The 22,230-nt window shown below is 33.1% G+C and overlaps 2 protein-coding genes across 8 annotated transcripts in view; one reads left to right on the forward strand and one right to left on the reverse strand.

Annotated features, from left to right (window-relative positions):
• LOC131850585 (AT-rich interactive domain-containing protein 2) overlaps positions 1 to 2,073 on the reverse strand; it is a 36,881-nt gene extending 34,808 nt beyond the window's left edge. For 3 of the 7 annotated variants that reach the window (XM_059200872.1, XM_059200870.1, XM_059200867.1), the window contains exons 1-3: positions 1,778 to 2,073; positions 1,336 to 1,426; positions 424 to 533 (exon numbers count right to left, since the gene is read on the reverse strand). In XM_059200872.1, coding sequence (XP_059056855.1) covers positions 424 to 533; positions 1,336 to 1,426; positions 1,778 to 1,872 — 296 coding nt within the window. In that variant the 5' untranslated portion in view covers positions 1,873 to 2,073. The remainder of the gene's footprint in view (positions 1 to 423; positions 534 to 1,335; positions 1,427 to 1,777) is intronic. The other 4 variants (XM_059200868.1, XM_059200871.1, XM_059200866.1 and 1 more) reach the window with 2 other exon arrangements.
• A 5,976-nt stretch (positions 2,074 to 8,049) lies between these two features.
• LOC131850590 (RNA cytidine acetyltransferase) lies at positions 8,050 to 19,577 on the forward strand. The gene is made up of 18 exons (XM_059200877.1): positions 8,050 to 8,253; positions 9,227 to 9,321; positions 9,411 to 9,570; positions 9,876 to 10,012; positions 10,440 to 10,602; positions 11,274 to 11,416; positions 11,940 to 12,216; positions 12,872 to 13,087; positions 13,262 to 13,489; positions 13,686 to 13,831; positions 14,361 to 14,508; positions 14,768 to 14,910; positions 15,287 to 15,424; positions 16,015 to 16,226; positions 16,813 to 16,982; positions 17,486 to 17,734; positions 18,753 to 18,892; positions 19,475 to 19,577. The coding sequence occupies exons 1-18, from the start codon at positions 8,146 to 8,148 to the stop codon at positions 19,575 to 19,577; spliced, it is 2,976 nt and encodes a 991-aa protein (XP_059056860.1). The 5' UTR covers positions 8,050 to 8,145.
• The last annotated feature ends 2,653 nt before the right edge of the window (positions 19,578 to 22,230 follow it).

Raw genomic sequence — 22,230 nt, forward strand, 5'->3', positions numbered from 1 at the left:
AGCATCCTGACATCAACCCTCTAGGAATAATATAATAAAAAAATATGGTCATTATTAGCACTTCGATAATTAAGATAAATCACATTATTTAAAAAAAATCCAATAAGTAGTTTATGTTACTCAGTTAAGTAGAAACATATCACATTATTAATTAAAATATTACAAGGATCAAAATGGTTCATACTAAATCCACACCGATTGCGCTACACGGTTATTTGCGTCTGTGTGCGTGTATTACTGTGTGTGTGCGTAAATCCATGCGATTAAACCTAAAGTTGAGCGGCATCATTTTGTAATAGGCCTCTTAACATAAAAAAATTGTTTTATACAGTCTCTAAGTCTACAAAATTCAATACAAATTTCCTCAAATTTATTATAGACTATTTAATTATAAAAAAATATTGTATTATATTTCATACTTACTTTTCTAAATGCATTCCATAAATTCTACGTAGTAGTGTGGAACCATTGACACATGGATGTGGTAGTCGCAAGGGTCGCAAGAATGATTCCCATGAGTCATTTTGATTTACCTAAATAAAAAAAATAAAATTATAATAATATATTAATCAAATTGTACACATTCTATAAATGGAAGATTTGCCATGATAATATTTTTTATAGTGTAAAAGAACAGTAGGCTCAGGTATGATTGCTATGGAATCAGTGGATATAGATGAATATACTGCACCAACCCCAAATAATGAGATAAAAGCATGGCAATAATGATGATGATGATGAACATTTTTTACGATTCAAGTTTAAAACAATGATTTAAAACTTGCTGTGGTAAAATGTAATACAGGGTAAGTTCAGGTTACAATATTCATGAAACTGAACAACTTGGAAGTTTTTAAAATATATATAATGCCCATGTGACTATATAAAGTAATAAAAATTATTTAATTTCAGTTCTAATAATAATAATAACACAGGGCCAACTAGTCCAAAGTTATGGGGACTAGACAACTGATAGAAATATTAAAATAATAGTTTTTCTGTACACATAGAAAACATCAAATAAAGGGGGAAAGTGCATTGTTAGTAATGTGGACTACTATATCCACTGCTGGCAATTTACCAAGTCAGGTTGATCTCCAAGTGGTTCCTCCTGGATATAGTCCAATGTGCATAAAAGCCTCCTACAACTTGCACTATGATTTTCTATTTATAGGTACTCATCTAATTTTCACCTGCTGTTTCTTTAATGTCATTGGACTATCATTTTCTCTGTCTACCTACTTGCCTTTTGCCTGCCGGTCCTAGACATTTTGTTAATTGGTAAGTCCACCTTTTGTCTCCTTTACAATTAACCTTGCACAAACCATCGCTTACCTTACTGAGGCCCCCTCGTTGTTGTACCAATGAATAGAATTGATATAAGTCAATTTCCACACCATTCACTACCGGTGTCTTCCATGGTATACTAAAATTAAATTAAAACCAAATGTAATGTAATTAGTTATACATATAAGCATATACAAGACATATCACAATTTTCTTTGTTCAACTGTAGCCATATTTTACAAATAAATGTATGGGTTTAAGAAATATATCTATTAAACACAAAAATTTTTATAATATTCATATTCAATGGATTTGTATATATATGTAAGTACACAATGTAGACTATCAAATAAGAGCACAATTAATAACATCATCATAATTATAACAACAAGTATAATAAAGATAACAAGGTGTTGAAATACAGTTATAAATTAATTTATAAGCTTATATTTAAACATGACTAAAAAAGTAAAATAACAGCAATACTTACTTCTTGGATTCATTAAACTGTCTAAGTTCCCTTAGGAAACCATCTTTATCCTTAATGTAATTACATGATTTTGTATTTATTTGAGATTTTGCCATTTTTATAGCTGATAATCTTCATAAAATGTAACCAATAAAATCAGACTATATTTTCTATTTACCATAGAAATAGGTATTATATCGAAGGTATTTATTATTTTTAAATCACATAGTTAATAAATATTTATTAGAAATTATACACACACTACAAATTCATTAAAATAACACAAATTAATTATTTTTTATAACAAAAAGTCAGGTAAACGGACTTTTGACAAACAGTGACAGAGAAGCAAGATAAGACGCCGCCGCCGCCGGCATCCAGTGTTGGGCACTCTGTGTCAAATTTTTGTGCTAAAATCAATAGATATCACAGCCAAAATTGCAAACTAACTTAAATTTGAAAATTGATTCATAAATAACTACAGAATTCCGATAATATGTTATATAATTGTTCACGCATAAAAAAGAAACAAAAAATTGTGGTTTATAAATAAACCTCCCTATATTTAATATATCAAATTACCTTTTTATCGCGACACATATAATAACCGAAAATACACATGTTTGTCCGAATGCCAGAAGTTACTACATTATTAATTACTGTACCACTAGGTACAGTAATTAATTATTACTGAGTGCTACTTGGAATTCTATTCTTGGAATACTTGTTACTTTGGAATTCTTGTAATTAATGAGAATTCCAAAGTAACGACAACTAGATACTTAGTAGGTACGTTCCATTTGCAAAACCTTCCTGTCTACATGTATATTTACTTATAAGATTTCCATCAATGCTCCCTTCCGTTTGTTTGTATCTTTATATGACATAATATGTTGAAATGGGAGATATTCCGAGTGAAATGACCTAGATAATGGATATTTTTAATAAAATACGAACATGATGTTAAACGTAACTTTTTTAATCTATCAATATATTTTTTTAACAATGACAGAATTTATTACTCAAATACAATTATGTATATTAACCTCTATGTTCATTCAACATGCCCCCTTAATTGTATTTTAATTTAACATGTATTTAACACTCGTGAACGAGTGCTGCTTGTAGGGACTGGTCTGCTCTTATCACTACGACTGATTTAATCTTATTGCATGATTATATTTGACCCAAAAAATTAGTGCTTGTTGGTAGTTTGTATTCACACGTTTCGACTTGTAAATGTAAACTTACAAGGATTATTTAAAAGAGCAACACACAAGTTTCTTGCTCGTTCTTCTTGTGATGAGACAGCTTTCCGAACGAGTGGTAGATAAAAAACAAATTGTTATGACTATTCAAAAGTGCTTAAATTAAGTTTATTTGAATAAATGATTTTCTATTCTTCTATTCTATTCTTTAAGAACTAAGTAATTAAGAACACCACTAAACATTTTAAGAAAACTACTTTAAAAAAAATATTAATATTACTTACTCACTGAACTATAACTATTACAATAAACAAATAAAAAAACCTTCTGTCTTAAAATAAAATAAAATTACTTGTATAGTTGCCCCCTTAATTTAAATAAGAAAATTTTACATTTCCAAGAGGCTTCGTCAGAATATCAGCAATTTGATGCTCAGAGGGGCAATATTTTATTTTTAAAAGTCCTTCACTGACTTTTTCGTGTATATAATGATATCTGACATCGATGTGCTTTGATCTTCTGTTCATAATACCGTTGTTAATTAAATGAATTGTACTTTGATTATCTACATAAAGCGTTGCATTAACTTCTTCATTTACTACCTCACTAATTAAGTTTTTTAGGTACATTAACTCCCGGCAACAATCTGCAGCAGCTATATATTCGGATTCCGATGATGACATGGCAACTATGGGCTGTTGTCTTGATGACCATGTAATAGGACCTCCACATAGAAAGATTATATAGCCTGTTGTGCTCTTTCTTGTATGTGGATCATTAGCATAATCAGCATCACAATAAGCTTCTAAATGTAGATTACTGTTATAAAATTTAATACCTGAATTCGATGTCCCTAGCAGGTACCTTAATATTCGTTTTCCATTAATGACATCTTGCTTTGTTGGTTTTTCCACTCGTCTACTACAAAAATTGACCGCAAATGCTATATCAGGACGAGTTTTATTAGCAACATATAATAGCGACCCTATAAGTTCTCTGTAAGGAAAATACGAATTATTAAAATCAATTTCTTCATCTTCTGTCTCTATTTTGTTTGCTCCGATGCACATTGGTATTGGAGTACTTTTAGCATCTTTCATTTCAAATTTATTTATTATTTTGTTAATGTAATTTTCTTGTGTTAATGTAATATGATTATTTTCATTTTTATTAATTTCTATTCCTAGAAATAAACTAGGTTCTGTATTCAACGTCATTTCAAATTCATTTTCCAGCTCTTTTATTAACTTCTCCATTTCTTTTTTATATTTTCCCATGAGTATTCCATTGTCTACATAAATACCCAATATAAGTGATTCATTTTTAAACAAACATTGATCAGCTTTTATAGGTAACAATCCTTTATTTTTTAAATATGATGTAAATCTCTCGTTCCATTTTAATGGTGCTTGTTTTAAGCCATAGAGTGATTTTTTTAATTTTACATATTTTTCTTCATAACCCTCTGGTAACTTCATGTATATATCTTCCAATAACTCTCCATATAAAAAAGCTGTTTTAATGTCAAATTGCATAATATTGTAATTTTTATATGCAGCAATAGCAAACATTGCTCTTAATGTACTTGTATTTATTACTGGACTGTACGTTTCCGTATAGTCGATTCCTTCTTTTTGTTGACAACCTTTTACTACTAATCTAGCCTTATAGCGACCACTTTCCTTAATTGTAAATACCCATTTTGCCGTTAGTATATTTTTATTTTTTACTTCTTCCACATCTATTACATTCCACGTATTATTTTGCTCTAATGATTGCATTTCATCTGCTATAGCTTTTTTCCATTTTAATTTATCATCTCCAGATATTGCTTCTTTGTATGTTAAATATACGAAATCTGGATGTATATTTCGTTTCTTTTCTCTTTTTCCTCTACCTAGTAAAGTATCATCTTCTTCTATAATATTATTATTGTTTGAACAACATGGAGTATTCTGTAAAAAATTTGTTTGTATGTCTTGTGACTGTTCTTTATCTTGTTCATACTTATCATTCATACGTACCATCTCTACCGTATCATTAAAGTTTTTAATTTCTACATTGTCATTTTGGCAATCCGTTAACAAAGGTGTATTATTATGTTTTTCCTTATTTATATTCATATCAAAATCATTGGCTATTTCATTAACATCATTATGAAAAATTACATCTCTCTCTACATAAATTTTTCTTTTCTCTTCCGACCACAATCTATATCCAGTAGGAGCATATCCAACCATTATTAATTTTTTGTTTCTAGGTTCAAGTTTTTTTAAATAACCAAGTTTTTTTACATATGCTGTACTGCCAAAACATTCGACATATTTAAGATTTGGTTTTTTATTTGTCCATTCTTCATATGGTGTAATATCCATTCCAACTGTAGGTAATCTATTAAGTAGGTATGTAGCCACTAAAACGGCCTCACCCCACATTTCATTTTTAAGTCCAGATTGGAATAATAAAGTACGAGCTTTTTCCATAATGCTTCGATTTAACCTTTCAGCTTTTCCATTTAACTGAGGTGTATGGTGAATAGTGTAATCTAGTTTTATCCCTTTTCTCTGACACCAGATTTTAAGATCATTATTGGTGTACTCACCACCATTATCACATCTTATAGTACTGACTTTATTCTCTGTTTCACGTTCAACTTCGTTAATATAATCTTTCAGGAGTTGTGACACTTCATACTTATTTCTCATTAAATAGGTTTTTACGAAATGTGTAAAATCATCAAGTACAGTCATAAAATATTTCTTACCATCCCAAGTTTCATCTTCGATACTACACACATCAGTATGAATAATTTCTAACTTTCTAGTAGCTTTATTTCTAGAATAAAATGGTTTTCGAGTTTGTTTCGCCATAATACAAATTTCACATTTAAAGTTGGTTAAAAATTTTTCATCTATGTTTATACCAGTTGCCAATTTAGATAATTTTAACAAAGATTCATTTGACGGATGTCCCATTTTAAAATGCCACATACTTGTGTTGTCTTTCTTTGTTGTATATAGTGACATATCTTTTCTGTCAATAAATGTTTCTAAATTTATGACATATAATCCTTCTGCTGTTCTTTTACCGTGTAGGATTGTTTCAGAATCTTTAGTAATAATTACAGACTGATCTGAGAAATTCACTTCACCGCCATTATTTGTTATATTGTTTACAGATAGAAGATTTTGAGTTAAACTGGGTACGAACAAAACTTTTTGCAGTATTATATCTCGACCAATTATTATACCTTGACCCTGTGCCATCATAGTTTCATCATGTTTAGCAACACTGATCTCAGATTGAATTTCTTGAAAATCATGTAGTGTATCTCGGTTGTTTATCATGTGAATTGAACAACCCGAATCCACTATAAATTGTATGCTTTTCTGGTCATTTGACATTTCTTTAGATAGAAAGGTAACGTGTTTGTTATCCTTTTGATATTTATTTACAAATTGTTTTTTATCTGTACTATAGTTGTTCTTCTTTTGAATGTGGTATTTCCGAAAATAGCAATTAGCTTCTATGTGATTTGTCTTTTTACAAATAGAACATGGTTTTGTTCTACATTGCTTCGCATTATGACCCATGCGATTACAATTTAGACATTTTACAACTTTCTGCGTCTTAAAAGCAGTAGCAGTTGTATTCATAGATATATTCAGTTTTATTCAGCCTATTTTCTTCCGTTAAAAGTCGACTTTTTAGGTTTTTAAGAGTCTTTTCATCTGTTTGTGTTGATTCCCATGCAGTAATAAAATATGAATAGTTGTCTGGTAATGAACTTAATATTTTTGATGTTATAACTTCGTCATCCAATTTTTGTCCAAGTTTTTTTAGTCTAAAAGTGAGATTTTCTATTTCTGACAGATATTCATTAATGTTATGACTAGGTCGATATTTATAGTTGAAGAATTCTTGTAAGATTTGACATTTATTACGTTCTTCTGAACCATCATATAAACTACAGAGATTGTCGAACATATCTTTTGCATTTTCACAATTTAATAAGTGTTGTACATGTTTTTTATCAATAGATGTAATTATAATAGCCTGAGCTTGAGCATCTTTTCTTTCCCAGTCGCCATCTTTTTTCAATTCATTATTGCTTGCTATTATTTCAAATAATCCTTTGGCTTTTAGTATTATTTTTATCTCGAACTTCCAGATATTATACGATTCATTATCTACTAGTCTTGTTATGTGGTCTTCATTACTATCACCCGATCTCGCCATTTTTAATGTTTTTAATTTTAATTATTATATTTTATGTAAATATTAATATATTTTATATTATTTGTAGTTATTAGCCCATAACCTGTTGAAATGGGAGATATTCCGAGTGAAATGACCTAGATAATGGATATTTTTAATAAAATACGAACATGATGTTAAACGTAACTTTTTTAATCTATCAATATATTTTTTTAACAATGACAGAATTTATTACTCAAATACAATTAGGTATGTATATTAACCTCTATGTTCATTCAACATAATATTCTTTCTTCAAATCTCCACATGATAGTATTCTTTCTTCAGTGAAAAGTCTTTACTACTCTGCGTTAAGCTTTCGCGTTTCTAATAAGCCACGATCAATTAAACTTACTAATGTAGTACAATCATTTCATTTGTTTACTCACTATCTAGATAGTACAGGAAACAAATGAATTAAGTAGCGACACCACATAACATCGTACATAACCCTGTATTAGTATTTTATATCCCTTGTGCTACAGCCACATTGTCCATATATGTATGCAATACGTATTTACATTGCTTCTATTCTTAGTGTTATGTTCTTTATTTTGAGCATACGAGTCTCAAGAAATAGGACTATTTAAATAATAGCATGTTGATAATTTATTTTGGCTATCATCGAACATAACGTACTGTGCTGTAATGTTATATATTAAGTGACTATGTTGTTCATCCTAATAGCGGTAGGCCGCTGGGTAGCTACTATTATAGATATAATGTCAACTGAGTATGTATGAATATATAATAGATTACATTTTTGGCAATTTTTGGACAAGTAGCTAGATTCGCTGAATCCTTATTTTAAATATGGTAACACTGCATGTCATGTTTTTAGGTTATAAAATATAAAAACATTCGCTAACCTCGTTGTTTATAATATATTTTGATTGGTAATAAGTAAATAACGAAACATACAAAATGGTAAAAAAGAAAATAGATAACCGAATTAGAGTTATGATCGAGAATGGAGTTAAACTTGGCCATCGTACTATGTTTCTACTCGTTGGCGATAAAAGTCGAGATCAAGTAAGTATTTACACATTTAAATTAATGTTTCGCCATCGCCATGGTTATTTATTATATTTACACTTCTGGACGACGTCTCACCTTATTCCATGAGGATTCAGCTACCTTTACCCTAGTGGCCAGGCGGTTTGGTATACCAATTTATTTTATTTCAAGTTTTGCTTCTCGGTATTCGGTGTGCTTCATTTTGAGTAGACTTGTGTAGTTCGCAAACGATCTAGATAGGAAAAGCGCTCCAAAAGGCGAACTACTCACAATAATTCGCAGCTCTTTAGCTTTTGAGTTTATTTAATAAAACACAAGAATTCATGTTAAAAATTAAGAACATATATTTGCTTTAAAAATACTTATAGGCATAGAGAATGACTAGCCTACTTCCTTTCTCTGGTTACAGTCGGGAGCGAATGAACTAGTTTGCAGAAGACATGTGAATTTTTTTGAGTTATTCAAGTCACTAACTGAATTGAGCTAATTCAGCTGCAAACTATTATGTCCAAGACTAATTCAGAATATGAATTGGGATGGCATATAGTATTGTTACTTCTATCTCACATAATGTCTGTTGCAAACTTACACAGCTGTTATAGATTTTATATATTGTCTTTGATATTTAGATAATTTAACCTTAAAAATAGACATTTAAAAATCAAATTTATTTCAATGCCTTTTTTTAAATAGTATATCTTTATATAGTATAAAACACAGTTGCCGCTGCCGCTTGTTTGCTTATATCTTTTAAATTTTGCTGAGAACTGCATTAAAAACATAATGGATTTTTATGTAGCAATAGATAGATTGATTCAATAGAAATGTTTATATGTAAAATACGTGCATATTCTGGTACAGAAAAGCATAGAAATTCAAAGAATCGAAACTGGGACGGAATGCTAGTATATTATAAATTGCCATTTTAGTCAGTTCTTCAATCACTTTTTAAAAACTAAAAAATCAAAGAATTCTTAATGGATTTCAGGTACCAATTTTATATGATATGCTGGTGAAATCCACTGTAAAAGCTAGGCCAACAGTTCTTTGGTGCTATAAAAATAAGGATGAGGCTATAAGCAAGTGAGTATTTATAAAATACAGTACCAAAAAACATGATTTTAATGTTTTTCAATGTTGAATATTGTGTATATTTTTTTTTAACTTTTTAGTCATGGCCGTAAAAGGGCAAAGAAAATTGCAGCTGGTAAACTAGAAGTATCGGAAGAATCACTGTTTGATGCATTCAGAGTGGCAACCACAATACATGGAAGATATTACTCCGAGAGTCATGCAATGCTTGGTCAGACTTATGGTGTTTGTGTTTTGCAAGTAATTGAACAATTTTATAAATTTATTATTTATTTTTTATGCCGAATCTCAAACATAATGTTTCCAGTCACAACACTACCCAACACTTTTCTTTGTTATTTATCTTTTCAATGTATAAATAAAAAGCATCAGTGTTTAGTTTGAGTTTACATATGGGCAAACATAACCAATTTATTTTCTTTAATCTTCAATTTACCATGCTGTTAATAACATAACAAAAGATATCCAGTTCAGTGTATGCTGAGAGGATGCTGCTGTGCGGCGCAGATTTTCAATTGCTACTCTGACATTTAAATATATTGTAGGACTTTGAAGCTTTAACACCCAATTTGATGGCGCGCACAATCGAAACTGTAGAAGGTGGGGGTCTGATCATCTTTTTATTGAAGACCATGGACTCTTTGCGGCAACTTCATTCAATCACCATGGATGTTCATGCTCGGTTCGTACCAATTAGTCATACTATTACTTATGTACCTTAACAGTAAACCTGTCTGGACGCAATTTTGAATACCAACTAGATTTCGACGCACAATTAGGAAAAATCACGGGATCCTACCGTATTTTTTGCATTTTAATTGATTTCGTTTTCCTAATTATACATATAAATAATGATCTCGTCAAATTTAAAACAGAATACAACTAGATTTCGAAAGAGTTTATTAAATCCTAATTATTTGTTGAAATCAGAGGTTTACGTAAGTACTATCTTAAGCCAAAAATCTGTAAATTTTTATTTATGACATCTGACTACAGCATTTGGTATTACATTCCTTATTATTATTAATTAATTTCAATTAATAATAATAAGGATTTTCTTAATTTCCTATTTCCAATTTAACGTTGTTCTAAAATTGTGGTAATTCTAGTTTTAAAACAGAGGCCCATGACACGGTAGTGAACCGTTTCAACGAGAGGTTCCTGCTGTCGTTAGCTGACCACCCTCGATGTCTGATCCTGGATGATTCACTCACAGTCCTGCCAATATCATCAAAGACTGCTCAAGTGGAACCAGTAGATGTTACACCAGAGGTACATAAACCAATTACATATATTATCTAATATAACAATATATATTATTATCTATCAATCTAACTTATAATAACCCTTAACAATTCACACTGTGTTTAACGGATCCAATAAAATAATCCAATAATATAAAGTTATGGTATCAAACTTTTGTTATAATAATTTTCAAATTTCGAATCATTACGTAAATAAAAAGTAAAATATACTTAGATGGCCAAGGAGGTTTTATATTCATACTTAAGCACACTGCATCATCTAGATTCTAGACACAAGCTAAGCAGAATTTGTGTTATGTATAATACTGATAGAATACTTAGATACATATTTTTTTGGAAAATAAATTAATAATATAACTATAAAACGCACAGAACAATAAAATCTATCATATGCATAAATACATATGTATGTAGGTATGTATTGTGCGAGGAATCGAACCAAATAATTTTCTTCAAATTGCAAAAAGTTGCATTTCCACATACATAAATACGCCTAGTGTGATAATGACAGAAAGGAAAAAATGTCACGAGAGTGCATGTGTGGTGATAGTCTCTTTAGTCAGATCTATTCCGAATGGTAAACAGTCACCCAGTATAACATTGTATAATATTATAATTACAGCTTACACTATTATAGGTTAACATAATAATATTACATAACATTATATATTATTACAGAGAGTAAACCCTAAACTGACGGAACTAGTGTCGTCTCTCTCTGACTCTCCGCCTGCCGGCCCGCTATTGGCTCTCTGTCGCACGTATGACCAAGCTACAGCATTAATAGCTCTCATCAACACCCTCGCAGACAAGGAGAGCAGGTATGAAATAATAATTATCATATTTTTTTTTAAATATAATAGCAATAAAATTTAAATATATCAGAAATATGAATTCACCATAATGTAAATTTTACACATCCACATCTGCTCATCATAGTCTGTGGCTGATTGTAAGATGGACAAAGAATTATGAACTTACAGGATAAGAGGCATGACATCTTACTCCTCTGGAATGATAATGAGTAGTTTTGGTGTTGTCACATGATAACGTGATGACCATAGTGCTGTTCATGTACAGACAGTATAATAACAATTGAAACAGCACCATCTAGTCCCAAGCTACGCAGAGCTTGTCTTACATTTTTTTTTGTATACATAATATAGAAACACCAAGACCAATACAAACAATCATACGCATGAATACAAATGTTTGTACCATACGAGGAATCGAACCCGCGACCATCGAAGGTATGGTGGTGTGCTAAACCTATATTAATATTCTTTCAATATCTACTACCAAATATTAGTTATAAGATCCAAAGGTATAGCAATATTTTTTCAGGCCTCCACACTGCCTCACAGCGGCCCGTGGTCGTGGCAAGTCGGCCTGTCTCGGCCTGGCTGTAGCCGCCTCAATCGCCCTCGGCTACGTCAATATCTACATCACATCTCCACATCCTGAAAACTTGATCACACTCTTCGAGTTCATACTAAAAGGTCTAGATGCATGTCTGTACCAGGAGCATATAGACTACAGCATTGTGAGGTCAACTAACCCGGACTTTAAGAAGGCAATCGTGAGGATTAATATATCTAGGAATTCGAGGCAGACTGTACAGGTGAGTTGTATTTATAATAACTAGTGGTTGAAATTCGACCATAATGAATTTCAATTATAAGTTTAAACATTTTTCGTCATTCATTATCGTATAAAGGGGTAAAAAGTTTTTACCTCATGTATTAATATAATTAGTTAAGCAGATGTTGTGTCATGGGTGTTAGACAACTAATGTAAATACTTTTTCTTTGTAAATACAATACATACGTAATTTACATAGATCATAGATAACACCTTGAAAAATAGAAGAGTCTGTCCTGAGTCTGAATTAACAAAGAAACCAAGATTCTAATATTGTATAAAATATTTTCTTAACAAAGCTTTTAAGTTTATTATTAAGCTTAATAATAAATTAAAAAAAAAACATAGAACTGATACAGTTTCTATGTTGATTGCCGCTTGTCTCCTCCTTGTTAATGTGTATTTACTTAAATCAACATTTATTTAAAAAAGCATCAAGCAATTTGCGGTTCTCCCGATCGATGGGCTAACTAACCTGAACTCATACTCATCTTATCATTGTCCACTGGTTCCCCCCAGCGTACCACGTACGGGCGGAGCAACATTCCATAATAATCATTAAAAAAATGGGGTTATTAATCTATATTATAACAATCTCCTAGAATTTAAAGAGTAATTAAGACGGTTGGTTGCAGTACATGACACCGGATGACCATTCGCTGCTGGCGGCGGCGGACCTGGTGGTGGTGGATGAAGCGGCAGCCATTCCCCTGGCGCAGGTGGCAGCAGTTGCCGCTCGCGCTCCGCTGTCGCTGCTGTCTTCCACCGTCTCTGGGTACGAGGGCACGGGCCGGGCACTCTCGCTGAAACTCTTCGCGCAACTCCAGACCAAGCACAACGCACCTGCGCCGGTAATTACTTTTTCTAATCAATCAATCCTAATTGCACTGATCTAATTCAATCCGTGACCTTAAAACTTTTTTTTTTTATTTATTTACTTAATACAGAATACATGTGTACTAATTTACTGAAGAAATGATGATATTCACAGAAGTCAACTAACTAAATAACCCTTGCAAAGGCAGATAAAACTAGAAGAGCCAATCCGGTATCGAACCGGCGATCCAGTAGAAGCATGGCTGGGTTCCCTGCTGTGTCTAGAGGCGCCAGCCCCGTCCGTGGGCGTGGGTGCTCCGCCCCCGGCCGCCTGTGAACTGTTCCGTGTAAACCGGGATGCACTGTTCTGCTACCATCGTGCTGCTGAAGCCTTCCTGCACCGTCTCGTCTCCATCTACGTCGCCAGCCATTACAAAGTTAGTACTTCTATAATAATAATAGGTTTATTTTTCGATGTCTGATCTCGATCGGTCAAGCCGTTTCGGAGGAGTATCGTTACAAAGAGTACAAATCTGATCTCTAAGATAGCTCTGCGATTCGCGCTCCTCTCAATAATATGCCAATGAAATAGTAAGCACAGACGACAGAGAAATTGAAACAATTTGTGTACAGAACAGTCCGAACGATCTGCAACTACTCGCGGATGCGCCGGCGCATTGTCTGTTCGTGTTGCTGGCGCCCACTCCACCAGCCTCCACTGCCATGCCCGAGCTGCTCTGTGTAGTGCAAATGTGCCTCGAGGGAAACATCTCTGATAAGTATGTACCACCTATTACTGACTCATTGTTGCCCACGGTTTTGTCTGCACAAACTTGCATCCCTAATTTCAGCAGATTATTTGTGATAAAAGTTAGTCTATTTTGTTATTTGTTTTTAGTTTGTTGTCTTTTCAATAACATTTTGCATTGCAGCAGTTAATATTTATTGATAAATTGACCAAAATATATGATAAAACAGTGATCCCGCGCTCCATCCAGAATTTTTTGAAGAACCTAGAAATTTAGAAATCTATTTCCGAGTACGTAATGTCAACATTTAAATCGATATGTTTTGTGAAAACAATTATTTGTTGGAAATATAATTCGAGGATACCACCGAAGACTATACGAAACTGAACCAAAAAAAATGCCTTTTCAAAAACAAGTAGGTATATAAATGGATCACAATTAAATTAGACTTGAAGTAGATTTTATTATAAGGACGGCCTTGGGTTATCAGCCTTGGGCCTCAGAAAAAGCAGATAAAACATAATTTTAGTTATATCTAATAGAAAATGTTTCTCTACAGATCTGTGCGTGACAACTTAGGTAGAGGACGGAAAGCCGCCGGTGACTTGATCCCATGGAATATATGTGAGCAGTTCGGTGATAGAGATTTCCCGAAGCTGTCAGGAGCCAGGATAGTCAGGATAGCGACTCATCCATCCTATCAGCGGGTAAATCTTAAATTATCTGTTTCTATACCATGCAACTAATATATAAGAATTGTTTACTAAAAAATAAATATATATATAATAAATATTTTCTCCTTGTTTTAAATTATGATTTATATAGTTTTTGGTCCTTTGAAGGAAGGATTACTCAAAAACTACTGGTCATATGTTAATCAAGTTTATAAAGGATAAGATAACAATAGTTTATAATGTTTATTATTTTATGGGAAGGTTTTCTGTCTTAATGTTAATACGTCAACAGATGGGTTACGGCAAGCGCGCGTTACAACAACTAACCGCATACTACAGCGGACAGATACCGTGCCTGGACGAAGCGGAATCGGATGGAGAGGATACGATCAACGGGAAATCTGAAACGTTGCACACAGAAACAATAGTCCCTAGGTGAGTTGCAGTACATGACACTCAGAAAATGTGTATTCTAATAACCTTAGAAAATGTGTCGAACTTCTTAGCATTCCATAGATTCACCGTGCGGGTTCATCATGTGGCGGTGAGGAAAACTCCGAGCAGTTGTCACTCGGGTGTAGGTTTTAAGAAGCCCTTCGCCGATGTTCGTGATGTATTTCTCTCCCTGCCCCACCATATCTGGTGGGAGCCTCCTAGTGCATCTTAGATAGACGTACATAGAGCAAAAAAACTCAGAAACAAATGTGCCTTTTAGTAAAATTCTTACACACTTTTAAAGGTACATTATTCTAGATAGATTTAGCTATACCCTGTGTATACAACTATATGTTATAAATATGATTATATGCAGAGCGAAACCACCAACCCTGTTAAGGCGATTGACAGAAGTGCGAGCTGAACATTTGGACTACATAGGCACCAGTTTTGGATTAACGGAAGATTTACTCAAGTTTTGGAAATCTCAGAAATACATACCAGTTTATATAAGGTACGTTTTCTTGACTCGCTAAGGGAAATAGCAAATAAGGTGGACCGCCTGTTGGCCGTCCCTTTTATACTTCAAAAGCGCTACAGTCATCTATTTATCAAGTGACGCCCTTCCATAATAATTACGTTGACAGGGCTCCAGTAGAGGATGACGAGATGAGCATGAGGTCAGGTCAGTTATCCCATCGTGACAAATTCATCACGATGGTTTCCAGGGGGAACCACGTGGAGGTCGACGTAATATGGTACATTGTTAGCATTGGGAAATACTAGTTCCCATTGCTAACAACCTCCCCCCCCCCCCCCTGAGGCGGACTAAGGCTAGGCACGTGCCTAGGGCCTGTAATGTTTGGGACCGAAAATTTATATAATTTATTTTTATTTAACAAAAAAACTTTGCCTAGGGCCCTCTTTAGCCTTAGTCCGCCGCTAATTATATCTCACATTCCAACCGAAACACAACTCATATAGACGACGCTTTGTAGCTGCTTGATATGGGTGAGACAGAACTCCATTTACTGTATAACATTGTTTTATGAGGTTTCATGTGAATATGTCTCCCCTTTAAAAACTGATTCATCTCACCTACAGCCAAAAAACGAACGAGCTAACAGGCGAGCACTCCTGCATACTGTTGCTGTCGTTACGAGCGGAAGCGGAAGCGGGGGCGGGTAGCGGGTGGCTGTCTGCGTACAGTGCTGACTATCGGCGGCGACTGGCGCGACTACTGGCCCGCTCGCTCCGTCGCTTACCCGCAGCTCTTGCACTCAGAGCACTCGGGAATCACCCATCTAATGGACCAGGTATGTTAATTTTGCCCAAGTTATAAATATATATACTTAAATTATTATTATTATTCTTACATACACAATAATGTTATCAGGAGTTACTTTGGCTATTTTTATTTTATTAAAAAAAGTAATTTTACAAACGGAGGGTATCGCTACTACCAGGTCATTCGTACTTCCTTATACTTACTAATTATAAATGCGAAAGTAACTCTGTCTGTCTCGCTTTCATGTCAAAAGTACTGAACCAATTCGAATGTAATTTGGTACATAAACATTCTAAACCCCGAGAAAGGACATAGGCTACTTTTTTATGCGAAAGAAGGGTTAAAAGGGGATATGAAAGGTTGTATAGAATTATCGAGCTTTAGAGAAATTTATTTTTTAGGCTTTTGATTCAATATAATAAATAACATTCATAATTTGTGAAAATGTTACCTTTAACAGAGTAAAATAAAATAGGGGATGAAAGTTTGTATGGAAATTCGTCATTTTTGTAGTTAAAACCATTAAACTTCAAAGTAACTATTCCACAGAGACAAAGTCAGAGCGAACAGAGCCAGTTTATTATAAAATCATTATATTTATTTTTTTATTTCAGCTCTAACGAAGCAACTGATAGGGCAGCACTTATCAGGTCATGACCTGTCCCGGCTGGAGGCGTACAGTCGTCAGCAGGCGGATTACAGACTAGTCACAGATCTACTACAGCCTCTCGCCACTCTCGTATTCCACACTAAGGCACCGTTCAAACTTGACGCTGTGCAACAGGTTGGTTCACAGATATGACTAGAAGAATGCCTATTTTTTTTTTGTGGATGTTAATGGAATAGTGCACCCGCCTGCGCTAATGTTTTATGCTGGAGATGCTCCAGTGGAGGATGATAAGATTTTTTTTGTAAAAACATGCATACTATACTTAGAAAATATTCAGAACAATACTGTTCGAAAATAAGCAGAACAAAAGATTTATATCATACTCATGAATATAAATGTTTGTACCGTGGGAGGAATGGAACCCGCGACCATCAAAAGTAAGGGCATCGAATTTACCTGATATACAGACTTTTTAATGTTGACTTGGTACTTGACGTATAGTTAGCCCGATTTATTACCATTATTTACTAATTTACATGTTGACTTACTGTTATGAATATATTGTGTTGGTGTACTTCCATTTCATGTATTCCTAGTAACTTTAGTGAATATACGCTATATTAAATTTGTAAAGCACAAAGAAGAATCTTACATGTATATTTTACTATTTATTACAGGTTATATTTGTAGCAATGGGATTCCAAATGAAAGATGTGGACGATATAGCAAGCGAGTTGAGTTTACCAGGCTCCCAAATCCTGGCGAAGTTCTACGAATCTTGCAAGAAGATAAACAATGTCATTAACGCCGTGCTAGAAGATACCGTAGCTAAAGAAATAGGCATAGAAGATAAGAGCGCGGATGGGGTTACAGCTGAAGGTCCAGTAAAGCAAAGTCTTCAAGAGGAATTGTCCAAAGCAGCCAAGGTAATATGTGGTTGTGTTATATTGTATGTTATATTTAGACTTAGAAAGAGTTTTTAATATACTTTTTTATTTTTTTATATGTATTTTATTTTCACACAAATATAAAGACAATATTAATAGCAGATAAATGTTTTCTATGTATTATAGCTAACTGTTATCTGCAATTTCGTTGGCGTGGATTTTAACTATATTTTATTAGTTAATATAAATAAAATTTCTAAAATAAAAGTAGCCTATGTAGTACTACTACTATAATATACTTAGCTATGTCCAAGTGAAAGAAGTGTTTCAGATATTAGCAAGAACAAACAGAGCGAAAGACAAATGGACATGTATTTTTAAATAATTTTTTTGATGCACCTTAACTACATTTACTTTAAATATATTTAGTGAAAAGCTATTAATATGAATTTACAATCAAAGACTTCAAGTCTACTAAATTGTATACATTTTATTCAGGGGACGTGTACTTCGATAAAAATTATAATACTAAGTCTTAGCGTACGTCTGGGAACATTTGTTTCACCTATTCAACCGCTAAGCAGTTTGCTTAAAGTTTTGATTGGCGAGTCAGATATGGCAATGAAATTGAAATGGATGACGGTTGCAACTTATTAGCTGGACCGTCAACTTGTTTTCCAACACTGTACCCCTTTTTACGATGTATGCGCAGACGGAGAAGAGAGAAGAAGAGTATATATTGCGGACAGTTTACATAGAGAAGTGCACAGTGCAATTTTTTTTTAATAATGCGTAAAAAATACATTTAATAAAAAAAAAAACATTACACACACTACCATATATCACACACGCATATATAAACTAATAACTAACTCTTTTATTTAATGTTAAAGTCTGTGGTCAAATTGAGAATATTTTAATGTGTCTCTTTAATATTATTTGTCTATAATCTTACTGAATGTTAATTTTAATTATGGTCGATTTTCGCCACAAGTAATTATAACTCAATTATTAAAAAAGGACATTTATGATTTTTTTCTCATCTTATACAATCCAGGAATTGGAGCGTAAACAGCGCAAGGAATTGTCAAAGCTGATGGGTGAAGATCTAGCGCAGTACCGAATTAAAGGCAGTGATATGGACTGGGGTCAGGCTCTCGCCGGCTCCAACAAGAAGAGTCTCGTCTCAGTCAAAAGGTGAGGCAGTTTAATGATTCTATTGTGGTAAAATTTTTAATTTCTTTTTTATTATCTAAACAATTTCGCCATCATTTTCATACTGTGCCCATGATTTTATAACACACCACTTTACCTCCGATGGTTGCGGGTTTTATACCTCGCACGGTACAAACATTTTTATTCATGAGTATGATTGTTTGTATTGGTCTGGGTATTTTCTATATATAATATGTATTATACATATATAATATGTATTTACAGAATAAATATATTTGTGTATATGTATTTATATCAAAAGCATTTACATATATCAGTTGTCTAGTACCCATAACACAGCTTGGGACGAGATGGCGCTGTGTGAATTGTGTTGTGATATTATTATTATTATAAACCCTCCTCTTATAAGTGTTTCCTATCCAAGATTTAACATTATTAGATTACCAACAATGTAAGGATTTCCATCTCAATATACATATTTACTACTAATTGTTTATTTCCAATGAACTTACGGTCTCGAGTTCCAGTCAGAGGATCTTGTGATCTCTAAATACTGTTAATTTTAAAAAAATGCAAAATTACGAGTTTTCCTTACTCTTACAGTGGTGAGAAGCGGCTAGGCGATGATAGCAAGGAGATAGATGACCTAATAGAAGCTCACTCGAACAAGACCAAAAAGAAAAAGAAACATAACAGGAATTTATGAATAAAATATTAATTCTATATAAATACTTATTTTATTTACTACACGTTTTCAATACCTAATTCAGGAAGAAACAGGGGCAATGTTGTTTAATTTTATAGGTATCAGTAATGTTAATAAGGTCATGCAATATATGAAACTTGACTGCTCCACAAGTGTCTTAAAAAATTCAAAGATGATTAGTGGACCCTGCGACGTCATAGAAAGTGAGAACTCAGTATGACACAATATTTCTTGATTTTGAAAACCAACACCCGGTTTACAAGTTCCGAGAACTGCTCGGAGTTTCCCTTTCTGCCACTCGCACGGTGAATCTATGGAGAGCTAAGAAGTTTGTCTCTTCATCTAAAATCGACTTTGATATGACCGTTATCAAACTTGAGTTTAGTTAAAAAAACAGGTCGTCAGCTAGTCATTTTAGAGTCATAATTCATTTGTACAAATTATACCTACTTACCCGTGTTATTCGAGTATTAATGTTATTTATAGGAACTTGCTGAGGATACGAAAATAATAAAAACACATTCAATAATAATTTCTATAATTATTGTAATATAAAAAAGTGGTAGTTATTCAACCCTTGGAATAGACAATAGATATTTCCTCTTAAACATAACAAATATGAGGGGCCATGGTGGTACGGGGCGCGGTGCCATCGACGCTCGTAAAAAAATAACATATTTTTTAAACCTGACCGTCCGCGCGACTCGACCACCCGTCGTCACCACCATGACGCCCATACTTCTATACTTTACCATTTATTACAATATAATGTGTTCTAAGAAAAATAATATTTTCGTCTAACGCCCGGGAGCGTCTGTAAACAATTATATACTATAATTTGTTTGTTCCTTACATTAAGATTACACGGGTCTACTCGTTATGAACAGGTCATAACGTCGGCTGATGCCGGTAGCTTAACACCGAAGGCCCGACGTTCAATTCGAGAGACTCCGGTGCGACTGTCGCCATCTTTAATGATTACAACACTACTGCACGACGAGTCGCACAGAAATCTATCGAATTTCGCTCGCTCGCAATATTTGATCTATTTAAGTGACAAATTTACAGCGATTTTCAAATTTTACATTCTTCACGACTATTGAACGCATACCTAACATTCGACTCCCACACTTCTATAATAATAGTATAATAAAAACATCGACTACAAAACATAATTTAGAATATCATTGACTGCTATAGTTAAACAATTTCGTTTATATTTGGTATACACTTCTCCATTTTCACAGTTCAAATCAATTCAGTAATAAAATATATTAATCTAAGTACAAGTTTAATTGGATAAGGGTAAAAATTATTGGTATTACTATATCTTGCAGTAGGTTAATTTGGCTAAGCGAGACAATATTCCGCCGACGATGCGGCAGATAATAAATTAAATATAATTAAAAAGGAATTGCACTTAGGAAAGGTTGCGACTCTTGGCACTTTGTCTTACGCTAATAATTTATTTGTCAACATAAAAAAAGGTATAACTAATAATAATCGACGGACGTCCATTATTTCACAATACACACATGTCAACATTATATTTTATTTTTCTTTATTGGCTTCAAACATAATATTATCTAAGCGCGCCAATGCAGGTCATAAATCTAATTGCTCTACAGTACTCGCCAAATAAGAACCTTATGCTGAACGGAGTAAAGATCAATTTTAATAATTTATTTAATAACATTTTTTTTTCTGAGCAAGGCTAAAGATAGTTTATGATAAATTGTAAATGATAGACAAATTCGTGATTCAACATCTAGAATAGGTATTCATAACTAAGAACAATATTTTTTAGACTTCTACAAAATACTGCCCAGTGTTTACATCTGATTTACACCAATGGTGTAGTGTTAACAGAAAAAATGCCTACCTAATATTTACTTTGAACAAATAATATAGAAATTAATTAATTTCTAAATTTACGTAATCGTATGTTTATAATAAAATCTTGGTGTCACTTTCATAAACTCATTTAATAAACTTGCTACGTAAATAAAGTTAGGGTACATTCCGAGCAATTAGATTGGACTTGCTATATGTTCGCGCGCTATTGAAGATAATGTGAAAAAATACATCGATATTCACACATTTCTATGTATTAACTAATTACTTGTTAATAAAATATATAGCTCAATAACATATATTTGAACTTAGTGTACGTAGGTACGTTGGAAGCGAGTGTACAGCGATCGACCTAAGGACTGACACTGACGTTACATTCAAACTGACCCCATACAAATAACTAGGCCCACCATTTAAAGAAACATTCAATTTAAATATTGCATTCTGATTGTATAGTATAATCCTTTGAATTAGCTTTCATGATAAAAAAATAAATATATGTAAAATTAGACAAAACGCAGAATTTTAAAGGTTTGCAGGTAAAAAAATTGAGATTTTCCATTTACTACACATAATTTCTTTCTATCTTTAACCAATAAAAATAGTTCTCATAATCGAACGATTCTGTAATAAGTTGTGAGGTCCACCATCACGGAATCAATTTAAATGCATCGCCAATACCCGACTTAATAGGAGAGGATACTACACAGGTAACTCGAAACACGAAAGCAAATGCACTAGACCTTATTGCCACACTTATATTATTGCTACGACATATATATACTGATCTACGTATTAC

The sequence above is a fragment of the Achroia grisella genome, unplaced genomic scaffold, assembly GCF_030625045.1.
Source record: "Achroia grisella isolate CSIRO2021 unplaced genomic scaffold, CSIRO_AGI_Agris_v1 utg777, whole genome shotgun sequence".
Lineage (NCBI taxonomy): Eukaryota > Metazoa > Arthropoda > Insecta > Lepidoptera > Pyralidae > Achroia > Achroia grisella.

Coding starts and splice junctions, on each gene's coding strand:
- LOC131850590 (XM_059200877.1), top strand. CDS start 8,146: ATGGTAAAAAAGAAAATAGATAACCGAATTAGAGTTATGATCGAGAAT. Junction 13,088..13,261: donor AGCACAACGCACCTGCGCCG/GTAATTACTTTT, acceptor TTGCAAAGGCAG/ATAAAACTAGAAGAGCCAAT. Junction 14,509..14,767: donor CTCATCCATCCTATCAGCGG/GTAAATCTTAAA, acceptor ATACGTCAACAG/ATGGGTTACGGCAAGCGCGC.